At 39.1% G+C, this 24,882-nt stretch overlaps 1 protein-coding gene across 2 annotated transcripts; it reads right to left on the minus strand.

Moving 5' to 3' along the window:
• Nucleotides 1-2,759: 2,759 nt before the first annotated feature.
• On the minus strand, nt 2,760-20,977 carry MCCA (methylcrotonyl-CoA carboxylase alpha chain). Of its 2 annotated transcripts, XM_089138321.1 has the most exons (16): nt 20,433-20,977; nt 19,430-19,551; nt 19,040-19,187; nt 18,209-18,346; nt 17,880-17,975; nt 17,739-17,798; nt 8,556-8,648; nt 8,356-8,467; nt 7,730-7,834; nt 7,212-7,348; nt 6,292-6,526; nt 6,041-6,207; nt 5,740-5,856; nt 4,587-4,829; nt 4,392-4,487; nt 2,763-3,438 (listed from the first exon to the last, which is right to left on the minus strand). In XM_089138321.1, the coding sequence occupies exons 1-16, from the start codon at nt 20,772-20,774 to the stop codon at nt 3,430-3,432; spliced, it is 2,220 nt and encodes a 739-aa protein (XP_088994447.1). In that variant the 5' UTR covers nt 20,775-20,977; the 3' UTR covers nt 2,763-3,429. The 2 variants fall into 2 exon arrangements, with proteins under 2 accessions (XP_088994452.1, XP_088994447.1); XM_089138326.1 differs by lacking the exon at nt 19,430-19,551 and having other exon boundaries at nt 2,760-3,438; nt 20,433-20,568.
• Nucleotides 20,978-24,882: the final 3,905 nt, after the last annotated feature.

Consider the following 24,882-nt stretch of genomic DNA (forward strand, 5'->3'; position numbering starts at 1 on the left):
ACAATAAGTTGATGTCTATTCTAGTTGGTTAGACCCACGAGGCATGTCAAATTTGAGACTTTTTATCGTTTGCAAGATTACTATAATTAATAGATAATCTCATAATCAGAAAAAAAGGCCAAAGCCTAATAAAGGATGTTTCAGACATTCTCGCGGTGGTAACTGAGATATCTTGAGAAATCTTAGATTAGATAAGGACTTTTTCGGTAAATCCTGTCCGACTTGCCGACCATTTTAAAGGAGCTGTACCGACTACCGATTGATAAAAAGGGAATCCAGAGAACACGAATTTCGAGGCAGGCAAGACCGTTGCAATCTTAACCGTCGAACACATGCAACGGTGTCAGATGATGATGTTACGTGGGTAGGGACTAGGGAGCACATGGAGCATTTTCCTTAAACGGGAATCGCGATAATTCCGTTACTTCCGTATAATCTGTACTTCACCGGATGACCGTGCCAATTGAATGTTTTGTTATGTCATTTTCCGTCGCTTTATCCCAAAAGAGAAAACTGACATCACAATGGCCCCACCATCAAATATTATGTTTGAAGCAATTCCACCAAAATAAATAACAAAAGTGAGCACTTTGCCAATGCAGAGATAGTAGAATAGTTAAGAACTTAAACTTCTCAAATGAAGTAGTCGTGGGTTTAGTCTTAGCCGGTTGTATACATAATATTCCTATCCCTAATTTCTGTATATAAAGGTAGACCTATAAACGGATCGGATTCGGCTCGGATACACTAGTATTCGATTGATAATTGTCACTTTTTTATATTTTTTTATTATAAAATTCTAATTTCCAATTACTGAATACCAGTATCTGCAATCCGATTATCATCCATTTTTAAAGAAAAAAATATTAAATACTTTACTTTATTCGGATAAAATTTGATTCGGATATTATCCGATTCGATAAGCAATTATCCAAATCCGGTTGCTTAGCGGACGGATACAGATATTTTCCGGTAAGAAAAATTCCGGATACGAATACCCTTAAATGAATATGAATGCAAATTCGGAGGCGGATTTCAGCTATCCATTTACAAGTCTATATAAAGGTGTTCTTGTACCCAAAAAATAAAAATAAATAGCCAAAGTGATCATAACATGGTTGCTCAAGTGATGATCAACGCTTTTCAGTGAAGAAAAATGTATTCGACTCTTTGGTGGTATATATAGTATTTTCCACCCTAATATAAAGTTACCCATCTCAAAAATAATAATAAATAAATTATTTGTGTAGGTTGATTTTGGATTTTCCCCCTTCTTTTTGTACAATGAAGCTTTTTATATATATAGGGAAAGGAAATATTATATGTATCACTAGGAGCATCAAATTTATGAACTCTTCACAAAAGGTGTTGTATTAAGTATGACCTTTTTATTTTTTTGGTTGTTGATACGGGAAGATTTATACCCTACTAGCTTAAGCCCCGGCATAGCTGGTCGAGATTATTGGTCGGGACTTATGCCGACCGAATGACTTAAAGCGTAATGTACGTAGGACTTATATGGCAAACACTCTTAAGATGGAAGGTCAACTCAGTGGCAGATTGAGCAGGACCAGCAATAAGGAGGCATAATCTTAGGAGAAACAACAGTCCTTGTCGGGTAAACTTACCAAATACAAGAAAGGTAATACTTACAATATAAAAGCAAGGACATGCCCCTCTGGTAAGCATCTAATACATTTTGAACATAGTCTTGTGTAGCTCTTGCACGGGATCTTAAGATATTCACTGTCTAACTAAGCCATCGGAGGCGGCTGCCTAGCACACGAGTCGGCCCTGCGTCTAACCTTTCTCTCGAGAATGAAAGAGGCTTAGTCGAGATCAGAGGTATAACTGTGACACATCAGTTGTAAATATTAAGTACAACCTTGAGTAAAACTAATTAAAAAATAAATAAATAAATAAATAAAGATAATTTTATTCTAACTGCTCAACACAATTCAAGTACAAAGCTTCTGAGTGCCTAAGAGGCTAAGAAACAAAGAGCTGATACAAACATCTTTGTAACCATTCTCATAATGAGAATGTAGTTACTTGCAAGTCAAGAAAAATTATAGAAAATTACAAATTTTACTAGAATAAAATAATATAAAAATTTTGATCTCTTATGTCAAGACCTGCACCTTATATGCTAAAAAAAAATAAATAAAAAAGGAAACACAATCTATATCTTATAAACTCAGCTCAAGTCAACCTTATGCCAAACTTCCGTGGGGTTTTGAAAAAACAAAACAAAAGAAAACAAGGTTCCTAATGCACTCATGGTAGAACAGGTCAAAGTGGCTTGAATCACGATGTCCTGGTTATGAAACCCTAGATATAACTAAAGTTAGAAAATTATTTGATTGTCCTTTATCATCAAACATGCTAAAATCCATCCTACATATGTTTAATCAGATGAACCCCAGAAGACCAAATGGCCTGGAAACACATAAATAATTGTTGTTACACGTTTTTTTATATTTTGTTGTTGTAAAATATACAGTTAGGTCATTTTGGTCAGATGTGGGCCTCAATGAGACATCATCCATGTCTTTATCAAACAAATAAGCTAAATAATAAATATGAACAGTTGGTTTGACATGCAGGAAAGGGACAATTCATGAAGTGAATACAAGTTGCAGAAAAAAAGAAAGCAGAGCATGCAGCATTCATCACCACAATCCTTGTCACCATTCCATCAAAATCGTTGCCATCATTTTGCATTGAAATGCATAGGAATTAGGGTCGGAATTGCGGACTTTGCTTCAGTCGTGTGCATTTACGTCAAGCAAGACCATGTGGACCATTGGATTGAAATCTCAACCGAAATTTCAAATCCAACGGTCCAAATGCGCATGACTAAGCTTTTCTGGTATTGACGAATATTTCAATAATTACAGATCCCCTTCCCATAGAGCCACTGAAAGTCAAATCCTCAGTCATTAACTACAGAGACATTATTAACCAGGGAGATAATCTGGAAAGGATACAAAATCTTATCAAATGGAACTTAATTTCTTGGTACTAATATTTTTTCTTTTTAACCTTCAGGTTGTATAATTATTAATGTGAAAGCCGTGTAAAACTGTGTACCAGTGAGGAAATCCAAAACAATAAAAATACTTAGTCATGATTCATGAGTCATGATGCTCAATACTGATGAACTGAAAAATTCATGCTTAATTTTATTGAACCACCCAAAATAATATACAAAGTTTCTTCCATTACAACAGTGATAGCTTATCCCCAAGCCTTGTTTTCGTACCAGGTAAGACAGGGGCAAAAATAATTTAACATCAAGATCAGTGTAGATCATTTTCGTACCACAGAAATGAAACCAAGCTTAGTCAGCTCCCATAACACATTGATGCACAAAACAAGCTTTGTCAGATAGAGGTTTGTCTTGGTAGAGGAGCTCGGTGACAGAAGCTATTCATCCTGGAAGAGGCATGCATCACTTCAGAATTAATATAAGAATAAATCTCTATTCAGGGGAAGTTTTTAACAGTTTAGCACATCATAAACCATGAAAGAGAAAGCTGTTGTTTAAACATATCACAAAGAGGCGTAAAGCCTTAGAATGTCATATGCATTTTCCCATCAAAATACTTGATATTAAAAACATATCACAAAAGCAACCACATTAAAATTTTATGGATGCTCAAAACATTTCAGGTTGGGAAATTACAAGCAAGAAATATGATAGTGTCTTAAAGATTCCATGAAGTATAAACAAGAACAGGGTTTGAATAAAAAAACAATATTTTGCAATATGGTGAGATTCTATTTCAAAAGGAGGAAGGGGATTTTATCTTCTCAAGGCTTAATCTATAATTTTATCTGGCAGAAGTAACAGTTTGACAACTCTAGGTGATGGGCTGAAACGACTATTTATGAGAAGCAAGAAAAGACATGCATAGATTAGGACTAGAATAAGTATGGCTTTAAATAGCGCTGATTGGATAAACATGATCTGTTTATCCATTTAGCCTGCACTATTTAGTTGGGGTAAAGCCTTAGTTGAATTAACTTTCTAGAGTATAATTTCAATACTCCAGATGCTTGTCATTTTATTTTAGAGGGAACAAAAGATGACAGGATTAAAGAAAATAGTTGAATATCACTTCACAGGGGGCAAAACCTCGCCTTCTTTTGCTTACTTCCATTATTTTCAAGGGGATGCATTTAATTATTATGCCTCAGGTCTTCAAGTCAAAAGAACTAATATAACTACGCAGTTCTGAAGCAGACTAAGAAACCTACGCCCTTGTGGTTTCATTAGGGTTCCCAAAATCTCTGTAAGATTTATGTTAATAACCGGTAAGCACCATTGGTAACTTCCAAAGGCATCTCTGTGTTTGCTCATGGTATCAGCAAAATGTAAGAGTTACCTTAATCCTTAGGAGAATGCCACCATCAAAGACTTGCTGACCAGTCTTGACCTGAAGCCCATGAACATTTCCAGCACACGGTGCCTTGACAATATGCTGAAACAAATTACAGGAAACTCCATCAGTTTGTTTGCTTTATTTTACATTCTTTTTCAAATTAAATTTGCAGAGGTAGACACTGGCATTAGTACAGACCTCCATCTTCATTGCTTCCATGACTAAGATAGGCTGTCCTTCATCCACCTTTACACCATTCTCAACCAAAACCTTAACCACCAAACCAGCCATAGGCGCCACCACAGTCCCTTTAGGATGGGATGCTGTCTCAAAACTTGGCTTATGCTCGGATTCATCATTATTAGACAGCTGAAGGCCTATTCTCTGTCTGAAAGAATGATGATCCTTACCATGCCATATATGAAGGTGCTTAGTATCTCCCTGCCAGCAGAAACCAGAAATTTTAAATCAATCGAAGGCATATGTGCATGCCTATATGCTTGTGTTTATAGTGAGAGAGAGATTTTGTACCCAATCATGATATTCCACTTATGATCTAGCCTGGATCCAATCATGATATTGAAGGACAGGACCTTTTCTCAAAAACTCTGAATCCCAATAAGAGTTGTTTTTTCATTTTTACCCCCTTTGCTTATATGTGTCAAACGAAGAGCCATCTATATATGGCTGGACATAGGAAAGGGTACTCAAATCATATCACGACTCAATATAACAATTTGTATTTCAATCAATGATCAAGAGGAAATGGTGCTTGGTGACAAATAGCACTACCCCCATAAACCACCACCCCCCCCCCCCCAAAAGGAAAAAAGGAAAAAAAAAAAAACAGTTTGTATTTCAATCAATGATCAGGAGGAGACAGTGAAATGAAGGGGGGGGGGGGAGGGTAATTTCATTTGAACCCCTTGAGCTTTGACCCAAGTCATTTTTATCCAAACAAAATGACATTTTGCATTTGCCTCCCCTTTGGGATCCAAAAAAGACAAACTAAGGACACACCGCTATTTTGTGACCAAAATGTCTTGTGCCTTTTCAGTTTGCCTTCTTCAACTTTACCTAGATCTTGAACCAATCTTCTAACTGAATATGCTGCCCCTTCATTTCTGCAGATCTTTAAATCAAAAGAGCATAAGGGCACTTTGTTCATAAAAATAACGATGTCCCTAGTTGGTCCTTTTGGATACCACAGGGGAGGCAAATGCAAAATATCATTTTTTAATTTTTTTTTTATAAAAAATGACTTGGATCGAACCTGAGGGTCCAATGAAAATAGACCAAAAGACATGTTATAGAACCCCAAAAACCAATTTTCAGGAATACAGGAATTCACCTTGGTATAAATGGCTAAACAAACATCCATGCATATCCCGTCAGCTTCAACTCTGAAATCATGGTGTTCTACATGCAAGACCTTGATTTCCAAACCTTGAGAATCACTATGATCTGTCTGAAGCAACATGCACAGTATACTGAGTCGGCACAGAGTATCTAAAGATAAACAATACAGGCTTTACAGGGAGAAAAAGTGAATAAATATACCATAAAAACCAATGGATCTGAGGACATTACAAAATTAAAGTACCGAAACCAGCCTTTAGAACCATCTATAATCCAAATTATAAGGAGGGTACCTCGACAAAATAGCTCCCATCTGGGGAATAAGTGATAGAAAGCTTCAAAACCTTTGACCTACTGGTATCATCTTCGTTCTGCAACTCAAGTTCCATTGTTTGCCTTGCAGGGTAATGGACCCTGAAAGGTGGATGAGCATACCATAATGAGAGTAAACTGTTGCCCCCTACATATACAAGGTTAGAAAGATTAGAACTCTTTGAATGGTTAAACAAGTATCAGTAAGGAATTCTGGAGCCCCCAACTTTACCTGAAAGACTTTCCTTTGAAGCAGTCTGCTCCATTTTGCAAACACAGGCAGCAACCAATGCAGCACCAAATCTGGCAGCATCACTTACATCCTTTTGCACTGTTGCACCATGTGAATCAACGAAAAGATCATCCTTAAAATGCTCTATAAAATGGGTTTCAACTAAACCCTTTTCAAATGCCCAGTGGCTTGCAAGCTTTTGGAGGAAATTGATATTGGTTGGCAAGCCTGCAACCTGAAAAAAAAATAATAAAATTGGGGAATATTATATCAACATTTTCTGAAACAAATTTTTGAAGATACCCAATAAAAAGACTTAAAACTGGGAATTTTTTTTTGGAGGGTGGGGGGAACAAAAAACAACTGCAATCTCGGTTCAATGTTGAACTTGTACCATCACAACTACTTTTACCTAACAAAAGCGAATGAGCTAGCAGTCTATCGGACATAAAGTATTTATGAATGTAGTGATACACTTAAAACATTTGTACAAGGGATTGTCCACCTAAACCTCTTTCCAGAAATTAAAATGGTCAGAAAATCCTGACATAATGAGAAGTTAGTTTGTCTCTTTCTAAAGAAGGAAGAAGAACATAGCATTTACAACAAAAACATAGATAGTGACAGGAGAAATGCTGATAAGCAGGGGACACAATACCACAATTCCTGAGCACATCCACCATGTCTGATGCTGAAGCCCCAAAAGTAAGAAATATCCAATTACTGTGATCCAATTAAGTTCAATCCTGAACTAGGAAATATTCTCGGGGTCACCAATCAAAAGTAAGTGATGGGCTCCAGATGATCTGGCAGCTCACTCTTAGATTGATGCATTTGAAAGTATTTAAAACCATAGTTGACTGACATTATAAATTTTATTTCACAATGTACAGCTGACAGAAGTTGAGCACTACTTGTACCTGAAATTTTGACAAGCAATCTTTCATCTTAACCAATGCCGCATTCCGACTTTCTCCCCAGACCACAAGTTTAGCAATCATTGGATCATAGTGCATGCTAACAGCATCTCCCTGTTCAACTCCCGTCTCAACTCGAACTGCCCAACAATGTGAATCAAAAAATAACTAACACAAAGTAGTAATGCTGGCCATGAGAGAATACAAGTTAACAACTAAATGAATTGACCATCTGATCTATAGATTTCTCCCCCTGCTCCACTCTAATGTCAAAAATAATCTGAAACTCTCAAAGTATCATGGACCATAAGGATAGAATAGATAATTTGAGTTGGTGAACTTCGAGTGACAGATCCCATAAACGAACCCATGATTTGTAGCGCCTAACCACATAGAATGCATATATATGGGCTTTCTAAGGAAACTTCTTCATCTACTCCAATTTTAACTAAGATATCATCTAGGTAAACTAAAATATCATGATATTTGAGTAGACTTTTGTCACAGAAATGTGTGTGTACCTGTTGGTGAAACAGGGGCAGGATGGTAATGATGAAGGATTCCTGTTGCTGGGAGAAATCCTTTTGGAACATTTTCAGCATATATCCGAGCTTCAAAGGCATGACCTGTTATTACAATTGGAGAGTCTAGCTCAAATATAACAATTATTCAGCTTATCATGCTGGAAACTATACGAAACACAACAAAAATGAAGAGCAGATGAAAAATAGACAAGCTCCATATGGATAATAAATGGAATGTTCAAGGTGGAGTTGTGACATCAGCTACTCACAGACTTCAAACAAATAATTGCATATTCCATCTTAAGAGCCACAAATCAGTGGCAATGTTTTAGATCAAACTTTAACATAATAATAACCTTGTTGCAGGACAAAGGTTCGGTGCTTAGTGGATCAGCAAGCGGAAACATGTTCCCAGTCTGTTCTCTCAACAAGCTCTTGGATATGTTGAGTACAGCCAGAAATTCACATTTAAGTTTGATAACAATATTTGATAGAAGATGGTTAATTTATTGAAAAGACCAAGTAGAAATGATCTCAAAATTTTCACTAGCAATACCAGGAGCTACATCATGTTTTGAAATTGAATAACATTCTCTATGCAAGCAAGAAAGGAACACAGATACCTCTTAAGGGCACCTGAGACTGGCTCAAGGGAAGAGGTTCTCCATTTGCAACACGGATCTGCCACTCAACAAGATCTTGACCAACAATCATCTCAGTTACAGGGTGTTCCACCTGCAAAAGTTATTTATGCTCTCAAGTAGTACTCTTTATTATCTTTCCTGCTTCAAGGAAAAGAAGACAAAAGAGAAAGGTGATGCACCTGAAGACGGGTATTCATCTCCATGAAATAAAATTTGCCCGTGTCTGTATCTACTATAAACTCAACAGTGCCAGCATTATGGTAACCAACTGCCTTCTCACCCAGTCAACATCAAACAGAGTCAAGTCAGTGCAAATGATGATATCGGCTCAGTGATGAATATAACATAAGACAGTCCACTTACTAAGTTCCCTAAAGTGCATGATCAGAAATACGAGGTTGTGAAGGAAAATGAACATTTGGTCACTAACCTAAGGGTCTATAGCTGACAGTAAACCTTACCAATTATGCAGATTCATCACAAAATTAGGTTTCTTTTCTTAATAATAAATCTACAGCTTGGATTGTATGTGTTAGGGCTTTGATCCAATGGGTTTTCTATGTAATAGGCTACTACTATAATGGGGCCTAAAATGGGTTGTTAGGTTGCACACGGAAATATCCTCGTTACTTGGTTCATTTTAAGTTGTTCTGGTTCATTCAGTAGAACCAGTTCTACATCATTCAATCTAAGTTGCAATTAATTGTTAGCAAGTATTTCAGTTGGACAGGGTCAGGACTTCACAGATCCAGTCTTATTTTGACTTTTGAGTCACTTTTCATTTCCTAGTCACACCCATCTGTTTTCAGTATGGAGTCTATTTTTGAGCCTTTTGGGTGAACCTGGTGCCAAAGGCTTCCGCTCAACCCCATGCAAGCAATTTTTGCTAAGAGTCTGTTTTGATGCCTTGACCTCAGGCTACAACTGTGGTCCACCACCCATTGCACTGAGGCTTACCCCTTCTTTGAGCCTTTTATATGAGGTTAGAAGAGGGTCCATTATAATTGGACAAGAATTTGACTAATGAAATTGCTATTGCGCTGCCTTCTCCTTGCATAAGGGCTTTTAGCTTATCTAAACAGGTGGGACTGGTTGGACCATCAACTCCTTGATGGTGTGAAGCCTAGGGAAGTTCTAATCAAAGCTTCCTCTTCAACTAGGTTGAAAATTTCTCTCCATCAACAAGCTTCTAGTTCATTTTGCAAGCTGCTGCAATTCAAGGATTGCAACCACAGTGGGATAAACTAATGAATTTTGCAATTTATCTTCTAAACCCTCTAATCCCCAAGCCCTAATTTCCCTTTGTTTTGTTTATGAAAACTGTAATCCACAGAAACCCACCCACTGCCTATATCTACCACTCAAATCCATCCTACTTCAACCTACAGCTTCCACCCCCCCCCCCAACAAAAAAAAAAAACTTTAATCCAGCCTGTTTCCTCATAAAACCATAAAAAACCCTAGTTCTCCCAATTCATCATTAAGTTTCTGATTATATAACATTTTCAACTACTTGATGTCTAACCATAAGAAACCTCACTGTAGTTTGATCACAAACTCCCCATTTCCTTATAACAAAACCATTTACATTTGATTGTGATTCAAACTCCCCATTTCTTTCTGGTCCGTCCCTATCTCTCCTAACCCTTCCTGGATCTGGAGGAAACTTCTTCTCCTCAGACCCTGTGCTCTCCCTGCCTTCACCATTCAAATCTCCTCTGGCCTCTCCACCAAGTTCTAGCTAGATCCTTGGCATCCGATGGGTATTCTCTTTTCTCTTTTTCCCGCCCGCACCATTTATGACTCCCGCATCCCCAAGTCTTCTCTCTTATCGGACTTCATCTCCGATGGATCTTGGGCCCCTGTCCCCCACCCTAGCCTCACACAAGTCTGGAATTCCCTTCCACCAACTACCCCCTCCGCTCATGACACTCTAGTCTAGCTCCCCTCTACTACAAAATCCTTTACCTCGGCTTCTGCTTGGAACCTTGTTCGTTCCCCTTCCCCTTCCCCTTCCCCTTCCCCCCTTGGCCTTCCCTTGTCTGATTCCCTGGCCACATTCCCCGGCATGCCCTAACCCTTTGGAGAGCCCTAAACCTCGCCCTCCCAACCTAGGCCTTCCTCATCCCCCGCCACATCCCTTCGAACCCAAACTGTACCCTTTGCTGGACTAGTACCGAGGACATTGAGCATTTATTTTTCTCTTGCCCCTTCTCCAGTTCTCTCTGGAGAAAAGCCCTTGCTTTCATCTGGCCCCGTTCCCACCGCTCATTTGGGTTTGATCGTGATTGGGTTTGGATTTTGAGTAATTTCTCAGGCTCCTCTATTTGCGATCGGGTTGGTAAGCTTGTTTATGGTGCTATGATCCATCATCTCTGGTGGGAGCGGAATCTAAGGCGTTGGACTTCTAAATCCCGCTCTCTTGATTCGATTTGGAGCGCAATTTATTTTGATGTATCGGCTAGACTCATCAGCATTCCCCATCCCCCGGTTGTTGACTCCCCAAGGAACAGGCTCATTGTTGTCTCCTGGGGCCTCAACTCCCAAATCATCCCTTCTCCCTGAATCCTTTTGTTTGATTTCTTCTTGTAGTTCGCTGTTCTCTTAATATGATTATTTATTCATCCAAAAAAAAAAAAAAAACCCAAAATTTTAATCTTGCAGCTTTCTAGAGAAAGACCCAATTTTCAGATCTATTCTGTGCAAATAACACTCTTCAATAGTTAGGAAATTAATCAAGCCCCTTCCCCAAATTGCGGCCCTAATCCCTTTGCCCCCTCCCCCTTTTCAAAACCCAAAACCAAACCCTAATTTGTTGGAACTTCAAATTCAGGATTAAATCCTCTTCCACAAGTCCTAACCTTCACTGTTAGATTCCTCACATGCATTGGTCCTAACTCCTAACCATACCTTCAAAACCCAACCTTGTTCTATCCTTAACCTTTAGTGGGCCCCAGACACAACTGTTATCTACCAGAATGGCTAGTCCATACAAGATTCTGGTTAACTGGCACCTAGTTGATCCTTTCAATCTTTGGACACATCACCAAGACCACATTTCAATTCCAAGCAACTTTTCAGAACTGGAAGAATGATGATCTAAGAAACACTTAAAAAGAATGTCGGATTTCAAGTACCTGTGATCAGCCTAAGATCAGAAAGAAGAGAAATGATAGAAAAAAAGATAGAAGAAGAGAGAGAGCAATCACAAGCCTGGAAGAGGAAGCACGTGAATAGTTAACTTTATTCTAATTGCAGGCCCTCATATATGTTAAGTTTTAACAAAACAAAGTACTGTTCTGCCCCTGACTTAGTGGCAGCAGGAATACAAAACAAATCTTAAAAGAAGAAAAAAAAATCCTAAAAGTAAACTACCAGCAACAACAAAAATAAGAAGAGATCTGACCTACAGAAAATAGGACAGATATGAAAGCTCTTCGTATTGCAGATGGCTTTTAACACTCCCCCACAAGCTGAAGCATACAAATCACCCATGCTCAGTTTGGTAGAATTAGACGAAAGCTAGGAGCAAACAGCCCCTTGGTAAACATGTCTACCAGCTGGTTAGAAGAGGACACAAAGGGTGTGACGATTAGCTTTTCAATCACAGCAACTCTGACAAAATGACAGTCTACCTCTACGTGTTTGGTGCTCTCATGGAGCACAGGATTACTAGCAATATAGGTAGCAGTTTGATTGTCATAATACATCTTCATTGGAGAATCCACAAAAAACCCCAATTCAAGAAGTAATGACCTAAGCCACATCAATTCAATGGCAATATGGGCCATGGCTCTGTATTCAGCTTCAGCATTAGACCTGACAATTATATCCTGCATCTTACTCCACCATGTGACTAAGTTTCCTCCAACAAAGGTACAATATCATGTGGTAGAACGTCTACCACTGGCTCAACATGCCCAATCAGCATTAGAAAAAACCACCAAATCCATGCATGTTGGGATGATAAATTATCCCTTTTCCTGGAGCACCCTTATGATATTGAAGAACTCGAATTGCAGCATCCCAATAAGTTTTTCCAGGAGATTGCATGAACCAACTCAAAACTCCAACAGCAAAGGTGATGTCAAGTCTTGTAACAGTGAGGTAGATCAATTTTCCAATCAAGCTCTTGAAGTGATGAACATCATCCAGTAACTCCTCATCATAAACTCCAAGTTCCTGGCGAGGATTCAATGGAACATCCATTGGTTTTGAAGCAAGAACTCTTATGTTAATTAGAAGATTCAACACATATTTCTGTTGGGATAGGCTAATGCCTTTCTTGCTGCGAATCACCACTATCCCAAAATAATAGTGAAGGTCCCCAAGGTTTTTGGTTTGAGAACGTGATTGTAGTTTCTTCACTTATTCAATGCTAACCTTGTCATTTCATGAAATGATTATGTCATCCATATAGATAACCATGATGACAACCTTGGTCTTATGGTTTCAGACAAAACTGACTGGTACATTGGTTAAACCCATTAGCACTAATAGTAGTACTAAATTTCTCAAACCAGGCCTTAGGAGATTGTTTGAGTCCATAGATTGCTTTATGCAGGTTGCACACCCAATGTTTATTCTCCCCTTGAGCAAACATACCTTGGAGGTTGCTCCATGTAAACCTCCTCCTAAAGATCTCCACATAAAAAGCACTTTTTTATGTCAAGTTGTAGAAAGGGCAATCAAATTTAACTACTTAGGAAATGATTAGACTAACCGAATTCAATCTAACTACTGGAGAAAAGGACACAAATTAATTCACTCCCTAAATTTAAGTGTAACCTTTCGCAACCAACCGGGCTTTGAGCCCTCTCAATAGAGCCCTCAAAGTGATGCTTATTAGTAAACACCCAGCAACAGTTAACCACATTCTTACTAGGAGGTAAGTCAACCAAACTCCACATGTTTCTTGAGGGCAAGGCATCCATTTCTACATCCATGGCAGCCTTCCATTTAGGGTTTTGGAGAGCCACAGAGTGATGAGAAGGGATTAAAAAAAGTGGAAAGAGACACAACAGGATTATGCAAGTGGGGAGCTAAGATAAAGAAACAAATTGGTTAATGGATAAACAATATTAGAAAGTAGAGTGCGAAAATGTTTACCTTTACAAAGAGCCACAGGAAAGTCATTGGAGGCAAGGAGGCACAAGCTTCATCTGAGAAAGACAATGGTGCAAGGTTGGTGGCAAAGGAATTGTATTTGGTGGATTTGTAGTGCCCATCATAAGTTGCCACTAATATACTTGTAAAGGAGGGGAGGCAAGAGTAGGGATTAGAGAGAGGATGAGGGGTTGGGGGAGAAACAGGTCATCTAGAGATTCCCTCGAGTGAAAAAAGTAGGTGTGTCCTCAAAGAAAGTCACATTGGCACTGATGAGGTGCCTATGAGTGATATGGTCATAGCACCAGCCGCTAGTACACCTTTTGTGTGCAAGAGTAACCTAAGAACACACACTTGGTCAACCAAGGTGAAAGCTTGTCAGTGACAAGGTGTAGATGATTGACAAAGCAAACTCAACCAAAAACCCTAGGCTATAAAGGAAAGGGGATACAGTCATATAGAGGGATGAGCTACAAAAAATGGGGATTTGTTAAAGAGCACTCTAGAAGGCATCTTGTTAATGAGGTAACAGGCAGTCAGAAAACCATCACCTCAATGTGGTTTAGGAACACACAAATGGAACACTAGTGCTCAGGTGACCTTAAGAAGGTGGTAGTTTTCCATTCTGCAACACCATTTTGCTAAGGGGCATAGGTCTAGCTAGTTCAATGAGTCATTCTATTTTTATCACAAAAATTAGAAATATCATGTTGAACATATTCTAAGGCATTGTCAAAACGAAAAACTTTAATGAACACAGGAATTTGAGTTTTAATTTCACTAACAAAAAGTATGAAAAGTAGGCAAAAACTCTGCTCTATCTTTTAACAAATAAAACCATGTGAGACGAGAACAAATGTTGACAAAAGTAAGAAAATAATGAATACCATGTCAATTAAGAACAAAAAAGGGTCCCCAAATATCAAAATGAAATAAATCAAATAAAAATGAACTACGATTAATAGAATGAGCTGAGTAGGAAAGAACCACTGGCAATAAAAATAGAGAAAGGGTGGTTAGATCTGAAAAATAAAGTGAGTACTGATGACTTACCCATCATATGAGCAGAAGCCCAAGAGTCAATGGTCCAAGGAGAGGATGTAGGAGTTAAGAAGGGATAAGGTTGCATTAGACGTGGAGGTTCCATGTGCACTGGAAGTGGATGGTTTAATGTACTGTAGGCAGCGCATGAGTTGACTTACATCATCACATAGACTTTTGGATGATCTATTAACATAGAAATTGGCGTAGTACCAGTAGGGTGGACTATATCAGGACCACCATCAAATGCCACATGATCAACTAGTCAGTGAGCCCAATTAGGTTTCCCATTTTTGCCCAACAAGATTCCACCAGATGACCAGACTTGCCACAAAATGTACCCTATTGTGAGGCATAATCAATGTGCTGTCCACCACGACCACCAGATACTACCTTCCCCTGAACCACGACCATGACCACGGCCACGGGAAGTGGCAAATGCCGAGTTACTTTAGAGATAGTTGATGGAGTAGAGTCATCGGATGAAACAATGTGTTGAAGGCAAAATAAGAAATCATTTAGTGTGGGTACACTTTCTCCAGCTAATAGATGCCCCTTTTGTATGCTTGTGTTCAAGTTCAAGTTCAGCAAGGAATTTGGAAACAAGGAACTCATTATTCTGATTCTTAAGATTCTCAATACCAGTGGTGATGAGCTGAAAAAATGTTTAGTTCTTCTATCATACCTTCAAAGGAGCTCCGGGTTGTAGGTGATGCACATTGGCACTTTCAGCTATTTAGGCCTCTAAAGACCAAGTCCCATAAGGCAGCAGATGCTAGCATTTTAATGATACTATTTTATGATTCTAGTGTTTATTAGTTAGAAAAACATAAGAAACAGCAGTTCTTAAAGACTAGATGATGTAACCCAGGGTATGGGTTAGACCTTCCATGACCCTCTTTAATAAGAACCAGCACAAATTAGTTTAAGCCTTTCTGTTCAGGTTGAAACCTAAGTGGACAGCAGCTATTTTACTCAAAATACCCCCACAGAATAGGCTATCTTGCAGCCCAAGTCTTAGGTTAAGATTAGGGTAGTCTACCGTTACATTAGGAAGGGGTTTTAGGGTTCTGTCAGCTTAGGTCTAGGGCTGGAACTAATGAAAAGTATTCTGTATTAACAGAGGTGTTAGTGCAGAATTTTCACAAGTTAGGGTTTCTACGTTTTAAGGCTTCTAGGGTTGAGTATGGAATGATTCAAGGGTTAGGTTAGGCAAGAACTAACTCTGATTTTGTTTGTTTTACAATTTCAGAATTACTCCTTTAAACCTGTGGTTTAAACTAGGTTTCTTACTTTGCTTAGGACTCTTGGTTAGTGTTAGGTCATGGTCTGATTGCATTGAAATTAGGATGGAGGATCACTAGGGTTAGGGGGATGATGTTCCTAAAGTTTGGGACAGATCTAATGGTTAGATTGCTGTACATCTGACCTTGAATTTTAGGTCTAAGAAAAAGTCCAAAATTTCGAAGAAGTCTGGAAGATAAAAAGGAAGTATATGGGGAGGTGAGGAGAAGCTTTCAGGTGATCTATAAGAAGAGGAAGGGGGTCAGGAAGGGCTAGGGTTTCTGTTTAATTACTTGGAGTTGAAGGTAGGCTGCTGTAAGGGTTTAACTGCTGCTTGAATTGAAGGCTGTTTGCCAACAGTGTTGCTGGATTGCTCTACTTGGGTGCTTGAAGAACACTTGCCGGAAATTCAGAATGGTACTGAAAATTGAAGAACTTTACTAAAAATCTGCCGAGGCCCCCTCAACAGGAACCCCAGTCCTCAACTCAATAACCTTTTTCTTTCTAAACCTTTTTCTTTCAATAATTTGACTTCAGGAATTAGAAAGAAAAATAAGCTTATTTATAGCCTACTAAAAGACTCTTAACACTAAGTGGGATTCCCTAATGAACTAGGATCCCATCGCATTATCTGGACTCTTGAACTGGAATCTAAAAAAGACACATGCTGAAAATAAAACTTTAAGTTATCTCAAACTCTAATAAGCACATGCCTGGATTCTATTTTACTTACAAACTCTAATGGTCCATGTGCAAGAGTTTAAAATAACTAAGGACTCAATGACTAGCTCAAAACAAACTCTAATCAAAAGAAAACTCCTAAAAGATAAGAACCCTCCTAAAATATAGGAACCCTTTTTGTTAAATAGTCCTATCTTGTCTATACCTTAACCAACACAAACACAACTCTTTAAGAAGTAAAACCCAAATAGAACTCTAATAATAAATCTGGAATTAATTTCAGCAATAAAAGAGGCTGAAAATGCCCTAAATACCCCTACTAGGGGGTTTGGCCAGCCTATGGGGCTCTTTCGAGCCATCTAGGGGGGCCCACCTAGGGTTTTGGCCACAGGTCAAACTCGTGGTCACATCAATAGAAGGATGAAACCCTACTATTGTTCCAGAGAATAGTTTCAAGAGGATTCAGTGAAAAGTGTTTTCATGAGACATTTAAAGGACTTGAACTCGATGAGCATCAGATCTTCCCTGCAATGTCTTCGGGTTGTAGTTGCATCTTTCACCAATGTGACTAATGGTGATTTAAGGTTCCTATGCAGCTCCTCATACTTTATTTAAGTTACACTTTAAATATTTTTATTCATTGTCGCAACTAAATTTCCTTAAGCTCCATTTATTCTATGTAAAAGCCATGTGAAACAAAACTTCTTAAATAGTGAGAGTAAGGATTTTACTTGAAAGTTTTCTTTTTACACAGGTTTTACTGTGCCATCTCATTCAATGCTTCAAAAGAATAAAAGTACAAATATCAATTTGGAAACTGAGGATGTAGGTCTCTAAATACACAACCCTCCTCTGTCTTAATAAGTTCTAGGAAGTTTCTCTATCCTGATGTTACTCTGGGTATGTCCTACTCAATTTAGTACCTGCATAGAGGTGGAATTCATTTGGACAGAAACAGAAATTTAATAATGGAATATGTTGTAAGGAAAAAGATTTGCAGATGAAAACAGGAAGCAGACATTTCATTTTTTATTACGTGAAAATAATATTTATCAAGAATCTAGAAACTTCTATATTCAAGTTCAGTTCTGTAAAAAACCTGTAAATCATTGATGCTATAGACACTCAAAAATTTAAGGCGTACAATGTTTCAGAAAACTCAATTTCTCCTCTTTGTAATAGCATATGTCAACCACAACTGGCAACAGATATTACAACAGTTCAGAAATCAAATATCAAAAGCATATCACCTTAGCTGCAGAAACAGCAGCTTCACCCAAGTGGGAGCGAAATTCATTGGCGACATCTGGCTGCAACAAAAAAGATTCTCTTACAGATGCAGCAAATCTAGAAACAAAATCCTAAATAAGCAATATGACAGTGTGCATTACTGCTGGTGCTTCTTCAATTATTTTCTGGTGTCTTCTCTGCACACTGCAATCCCTTTCATATAAATGTACAACATTACCATGTTTGTCCCCAAATATCTGCACCATTAAGCAGAGTCAAAGTGATGAATACCAACATAAAACAATTAACAAATAAATACATATTATTCATTTGAATATGCAAATTCTAAAATTTGTTACACAGTTTGAATCACAAACTTCATCTATAAAAGAAGCCCAAGGGAGGAGGGGGGCGACTGTTTTTCCAGGTGTCAAAGTCCAAGTCTCATTGTCTAATTGAACAGAAGGCAGTTAACAATATCAAAAACTACCTGGACTTCTATATGTCGTGGTCGAGTAATGTATTTCTCCAGTAATATGGTACTAACACCAAAAGAAGCAGCAGCCTCACGCTGGGCTCCTAAGAAGGATTCAACAAATTCATCTTGACTTCGAACAATCCTCATACCCTGAAAACAGAAGTCAAGATTTTCGCAAACAAGTATGTGAGGGATTTAATTGTAAACATAATCAGTTTCAATAATAACAACAGAAAAAAACTTTCCCATTTCTCTGCATGCTGTAAATCACATACATATAAAATGGGTAAAATTTTCCACATATAACAAAGTTCAAGACTTGTAACAAAAAGTATCCAGTGTGCATCTATGTAATTCTTTTTCTATACTTATTGGGGATGACATGGATTAAAATGCAGATATCAGAAGAAATAAGAGGACTAGAACATAAATGATCTGGATTACTGAAGTGTTTTCTGAGAACTGAGATTGCTTGAGAAATGGCATGCTTGTCCTGTATTCCTCACTTTTCTCAGTGGAGTTTTTTTCCACATGGGACCAACAAAGCATGGGACTGATCTGCCAGCCCTTCATGTACTTCTCAGATTTAAGGTGCTAATATATTAAATTTCAAATGACTGATGCCAAAAGTGATGTAGGAAATTTTGTCACTGATGCTCCCACAGCAGTAAAATTCATCAACAAGTTAGGCAAAGTAATTATTAGGGGGTAATGTACACCAAAAGAACAAAGTATCAGTTGCTATAATAGCTTCCCAGTTAAATTTACATTCCTAGTGTATGACACTACAACAGTCATCATTAGTACATTCAAATTAGTGAAAAAAATATGAAAAATCATAACCTTTCCTCCCCCGCCATGGGTTGGCTTTATCAAAAGAGGATATCCAATTTTTTCTGCTTCCAATTTCATTATGTCAATATCTTGCTGATTGCCATGATATCCAGGAACAATAGGCACCCCTGCTGCACCCATTATCCTTTTCGAAGCACTGTCAGGGAACAAAAAGATTTGAAAAATAAGAACTTTCCTTCTAGACTTCGAAGGAATTATAGTTCAAAGTTTCACCATTATAATTTAAAGATGTACCAAAGTGGATTTATGTATGCATATTATATATCCTATAAATACATTATATATACAATGATTTTGCACAAAAGCACATACTCATGGAAATGGGCTCATTCATGTACAAATATGTTTGGGACCACAGAAGAAGATGTTAAACTTTACCTTTTATCACCCATGTCTCTTATTGCAGATGCGGGAGGTCCAATAAAAGAAAGCCCCTCAGATTCACATAGTTGAGAAAACTCAGCACTTTCTGACAGAAAACCATAGCCCGGGTGTATAGCCTAAAGACGAGATGCCCACACAGAACTCCTTCAATCCAGAGCCATTACTTACTTATCTTTACCAATGCTATGAAATTGAATTCAACCAACAATAACTTGATGCTAAACTGATGGAGATTTAGAAAAGATAGCCACAAGTTAAAGAACAAAATAAGCTGAAATTTAGTCCCAAAGAATATCGGGGAATATGACATGGGCAGTGGCTTAATCATAGCAGACATGTCAAACAGCTAAGCTTGTAAGACACCAGATACAGAGAAGATCTTATCCAATCCCTTTTCTTCACAAGTCAAAGAGAATTATATACCATATAATTATAACAGGGCTGTACTGTTGTGTATAAGATTCCAATATCTAAACCCTCCCGCTCATTGAATAATAAAAATCCACAAGTAACAGAGATCCGCAAGCTTTTTTTTCTTGTGAAGAAGATAATTTTAAATTATAGAAGATCGTAGAATTGAAATTTTATCTAGGATAAGTATACAGTTCTCACAGGAGGAGTCTTCTTAGTTTACCACTATTGCTTTAACCCCACCAAAATAAAATAAAAAAATGGAAAAAAGAAGAAGAAGACGACCAACTATTGATTTAGTTGAGACATATGTTTCCCAGTGGTAATATTCAGGATATCACTGCTCACTCAATGACATGTTGATATCCAGCTATTTATTCATTTAAGACATATATGCTTCCCACAGGTAATATTCAGGATACGACTGCTCACTGAATAACTTGCTGAAATCCAACTAAGGAAATATTTAAGACTCATTAAGTAATTCCAATCAGAAGTATTTACATGCCATCTTATCCCAGTGGCATAAACTGATTGATGTAAGGAAAACAGAGAAATAAAATTAGGGCAAGTTCAATTATATAACCTGCGCACCAGTACGAATTGCAGCTTGAATAATCGCCGAAGCATTCAAATAGCTTAGGCGAGCGGGAGGTGTCCCGAGTCGAACAGCTTCATCTGCCGTTTTAACATGAAGACTGTCTTTATCTGCATCACTATAAACTGCGACGGTTCGGATACCTAGTCTATTCGAAGTTCTCATAATTCTGCATGCGATCTCTCCTCTGTTAGCTATTAAAATTTTCTCTATACATTGGGTTCTCTTTTCCGTTGTTGATGACAACGTTTTTCTGTTTATGAGGATGTGGCTTTGCACCAGATGATTTGGATGAATTTTCCGACGAAAAATGGACGCCATTAACGACATTATTGAAACTCTGCAAATGTGAAATAAACAGGCAAGAGGATGGGAGAAAGATCAAAGAGAAAGCAATAGTACAGAGGAAACGACTGTAAGTTCTGGCTGTCGATAGTTAGATTGGGATCGGGGAGGTATTTAACTAATTCAAGTTATCAGATAGCTGCGAATCCAACAATTGTTCTTTCTTTTTTTAGGAAAATATAACTGAACCAGTCCTTTTTCATGTTAGGTAAGGATAAATCATATGATCTGGTGCTTACGTGGAGGATGAGTGGTTCGCTTTTCAAAGTTCAAATGCCCTACATGCTGGTTTCGGATGGTCTCCTCTGTTTCCTCTCTTTTAGTGTAATAATAAATTTCGTTAACTTTTTTTTTTTTATTTTTTTTTTAATTCGGGCCTAAACTAGGGCTGCAACAAGGCCGGGCTGGGCTGGACTGGACTTTTGCAATCCTAAACCCAGCCCTATATATTCTAATTTAAGCCTATTCCCACCCTGAAAGACCTGACCCTAATTCAGGGCCAACGATTATTGTCCCTGACCCTAAGCTCTACAGGGCCTGTAGAAACTAATGCTTCAGGACATGGCGTTGGAGCAATTCTATCCCAGCACGGGCATCCCATTGCTTACTATAGTCGCAAGTTATCCCCCAAATTACAAGTTGCTTCAGCCTATACTCGTGAAATGTTCGTTCTTACTCAAGCTGTTTCCAAATGGAGACAATATCTTTTGGGTAGTCGATTCATCATCCGAACGGATCACAGAAGTCTTAAGGATCTCACCAACCAGGTCATTCAAACACCAGACCAACAATACTGGTTGAGCAAGCTGTTGGGTTTTGAATTTGAAATCCAGTACAAACCTGGAAAAGAGAACCAGGGGGCAAATGCTTTGTCTCACACACCCTCCTTCAATTCATTATCAATTGCGCTTCCTTCCACTATTTTCCTTGAACAATTACTCATCGAAACCAAGTCCTCCACAGAGCTGCAACGCATATACGAAGGCCTCCAGACAAATGCAGCTGAGTTTCCACTGTATACGGAACGTAATGGTATTTTATTGTATAAAGGGCGTGTCTTATTGCCGTCTACTTCAGCTTTATGCCAAGTCTTTCTTAAAGAATTCCATGATTCTCCTTCTGGTGGTCAAGCGGGGTACATGTGCACACTTAAACGGCTTACTGCCAATGGATGGTGGAATGGGGTTGCCAAAGATGTTCACAAATATGTCTCTGAGTGCCAGGTCTGCCAACAACTCAAAACTCCTACACAACACCCTGCAGGGTTACTCCAACCCTTACCTATTCCTGATCAAGTTTGGGAGGCAATTTCCATGGATGTCATTACTGGGCTTTCCTCCTTCTCCAAGGTAAAACCTCTGTTATGGTGGTTGTTGATCGACTTTCTAAATATGGCCACTTCAACCCCTTGCCAAGTGCCTTCACCAGTGTACAGGTAGCTGAAGTTTTCTTTTCTGATGTGCTACGCCATCATGGGGTTCCCCGCACCATTGTGAGCGATAGAGATCCTCTATTCTTAAGTCATTTTTGGAAGGAACTTCATCGTCTTCAAGGAACAACATTGACTTACAGCTCTGCCTACCATCCACAAACTGATGGCCAAAGCGAGGTCCTCAATCGCACCTTAGAGATATACCTTCGAAGCTTTGTCGCTGATGCACCCCAACGCTGGACCAAATACTTGGGTTGGGCCGAATTGTGGTATAACACTGCCCACCATTCTGCCGTCAACACCACTCCATATCATGCTTTGTATGGATGTCCTCCTCCAGTTCGAGTCGTTATCTGCCTCATACAACTACTAATGATACTGTGGATACCATCTTATACACACGTGAGCAGCTCTTCTCCACTCTCAAACAAAATCTGCTTCGCGCCCAAGAACGCATGAAACTTCAAGCTGATCGCCATCGTCGTGATGTGGAATTCCACGTAGGGGACTGGGTCTTCGTTTGACTGCGTCCCTACCGACAATCTACTAGTTGCTCGACGCCTTAATACCAAGCTCGGTCGCCGTTATTTTGGCCCATATTAGGTGTTGACCCGAATTGGGAAGGTTGCCTGTAAACTTGCCTTACTGCCAGGTTCCCAAGTGCATCTTGTGTTTCACATTTTGGTGCTCAAACCCTGCACAGGTAACCCACCACCCTTTACTATCACTCCCCAACTTCCTCCTTCAGATCTTTTTCCTGTGGCCATCCTTCAAACTCGCCAGCTTGTGCTTGCCGGCATTCCCACCACACAGTTGTTAGTACAATGGGAAGGCCTACCTTTGGAGGACACCTCCTGGGTCACTTTGGCAGAATTTCAACATAGTTTTCCTACTTTCAACCTTGAGGACAAGGTTGTCTTACATGGGAATGGCAATGATACACATCAGACACCAACAGCAGGCCCACCTAATTTGCCACGTAGATCATCACGCATAAGCAAACCCCCAACCTCACTCCAAGATTATATTCACTAGAATGTTCGAAAGTTATTAGAGGTGAAGAGAGTGGTGAAGAGAAAGGATGAAAGGGATATTCTAAGATCAGAACCAAGTGCCCGTTTGGGTTTATCAATATAAATGTAATTGAGTAACAGAGGATAGCTATGAAAGAATTGATTCCCAAATTTCTCTTGCTCTCATCTATTCTCTCCCATGTTCTTCTCTGTTCTACTCTCTCTGTAACTTCCCCTTTCCTCTGGTTGTAACATTTTGTGTCCATGAAAGTACGGCAAATGCACTGAGTTTGAGTTTGTATTATGATTTTTCCTTCATCGAGAATTTATGTCACCGACATTCTTTTTAAGAATGTTTTTGGCGAAATAAGAAGGCATAGATGTAGTTTCTCGAGAACTCTTCCAGAAAAAGCTTTTGTTTCGTATGGGATTGATGAATTGGTACTTAGATATCGCATTGCATCGCGAAGAGTTCATCTTGATGTCTCTGCATGTTTCATGTTAAAGTTTGTCCACATTTCCTCTCAGGCGTTTTTTAGTCGGATTAGGGTTTGCATTCATAGTCCTGAAAGCATTTCTGCGATGAGCTTGAGGAACTTTTACGTTCTCTAATTTGAGGCTCTGATGTGTGTGGGTTATCTTTCCTTTCTGAGATGTTGCGGTGATGCCTTTTTTTTTTTTTTTTTGGATGAATAAATAAATATATTAAAGACGACAACGCTAATACAACACCGCAAACAAAGAGAAAGAGCTAAAAACACTAGCAAACCACATAGAAAGGATGAAGAAAATTGGGCCGGAACAACAGAGGGCCAAACAACTATTTAGCGGATTTCTTCTTTTTCTTCTTTTTCTTAGAAGACTTGAGGTCCACTAAGAAATTCGTCTCCAAATGGGTTGTGCTCTTTAGCAGGGCGATTGCTCCTACGACACTCAGCACGTTCAAGGGCAAGCGAAGGGGGAGAGAGGAGAGGATCCGAAACGATGTTGGTAGTGGTCGGGCTACAGGCCTGAGGTGAAGAAGTGCAAGCAAATTTGGGGGAGTGGGCTTGGAAGTTTTGAGGAGGGGAGATGGGCGAGATTAGAGCAAAGCTAGAGATGGGCTGATTAGACCCATGGGCCAAAGGGCGAGGAGAGTGAGGCCAGCTTGTGGAAAGAATTAGGAAAAGAGGGCTTGGGCCCATTGGGTAAGGGGCCCAACAAAGAGGGTGTAGGGGTTAAATTGGACAAGTTGAAAACTTGGGAATTAGGGATGCAATTGGGAGCATCGACTAGGTCAATGACCGAATTGGAAGGGAGCAGAGACGGAGGCGGGTTTGCAAAAAAAGTAGAATCTGAAGAATCATGGAAGGGGAAAGCTGCAGGTTGGGGTTTAGGCAAGGGTTGCGGTGACTCGAGGAGGATGGGAGAGGAGCTCTCGATCTCCGTGGAAGCAGCAGGGATGGCAGCGGCATCGATGGTCGTGAGATGGCAGGGATTCGATGGCTGGGAAGACTGAGACTTAGGACGACGCCTCCGGTAAGTGCAGGCTACCGGCGCCGGGGAAGAAAGAGCAATAGAAGATGTTTCGGCGGTAATTTGGGGGGCCAGCGGTAAGGAGGAAGAGGTTAGGGAAGCAGATGACATATTGGTAGAAAGGGAAAACGAT

Source organism: Hakea prostrata, chromosome 1 (assembly GCF_041222555.1).
Source record: "Hakea prostrata isolate BN-2017 chromosome 1, UWA_Hpros_2, whole genome shotgun sequence".
NCBI lineage: Eukaryota > Viridiplantae > Streptophyta > Magnoliopsida > Proteales > Proteaceae > Hakea > Hakea prostrata.

Coding starts and splice junctions, on each gene's coding strand:
- MCCA (XM_089138321.1), bottom strand. CDS start 20,774: ATGTCGTTAATGGCGTCCATTTTTCGTCGGAAAATTCATCCAAATCAT. Junction 5,857..6,040: donor ATGGGAGCTATTTTGTCGAG/GTACCCTCCTTA, acceptor ATGTTGCTTCAG/ACAGATCATAGTGATTCTCA. Junction 4,830..5,739: donor GTTTAGCCATTTATACCAAG/GTGAATTCCTGT, acceptor TTCTGCTGGCAG/GGAGATACTAAGCACCTTCA.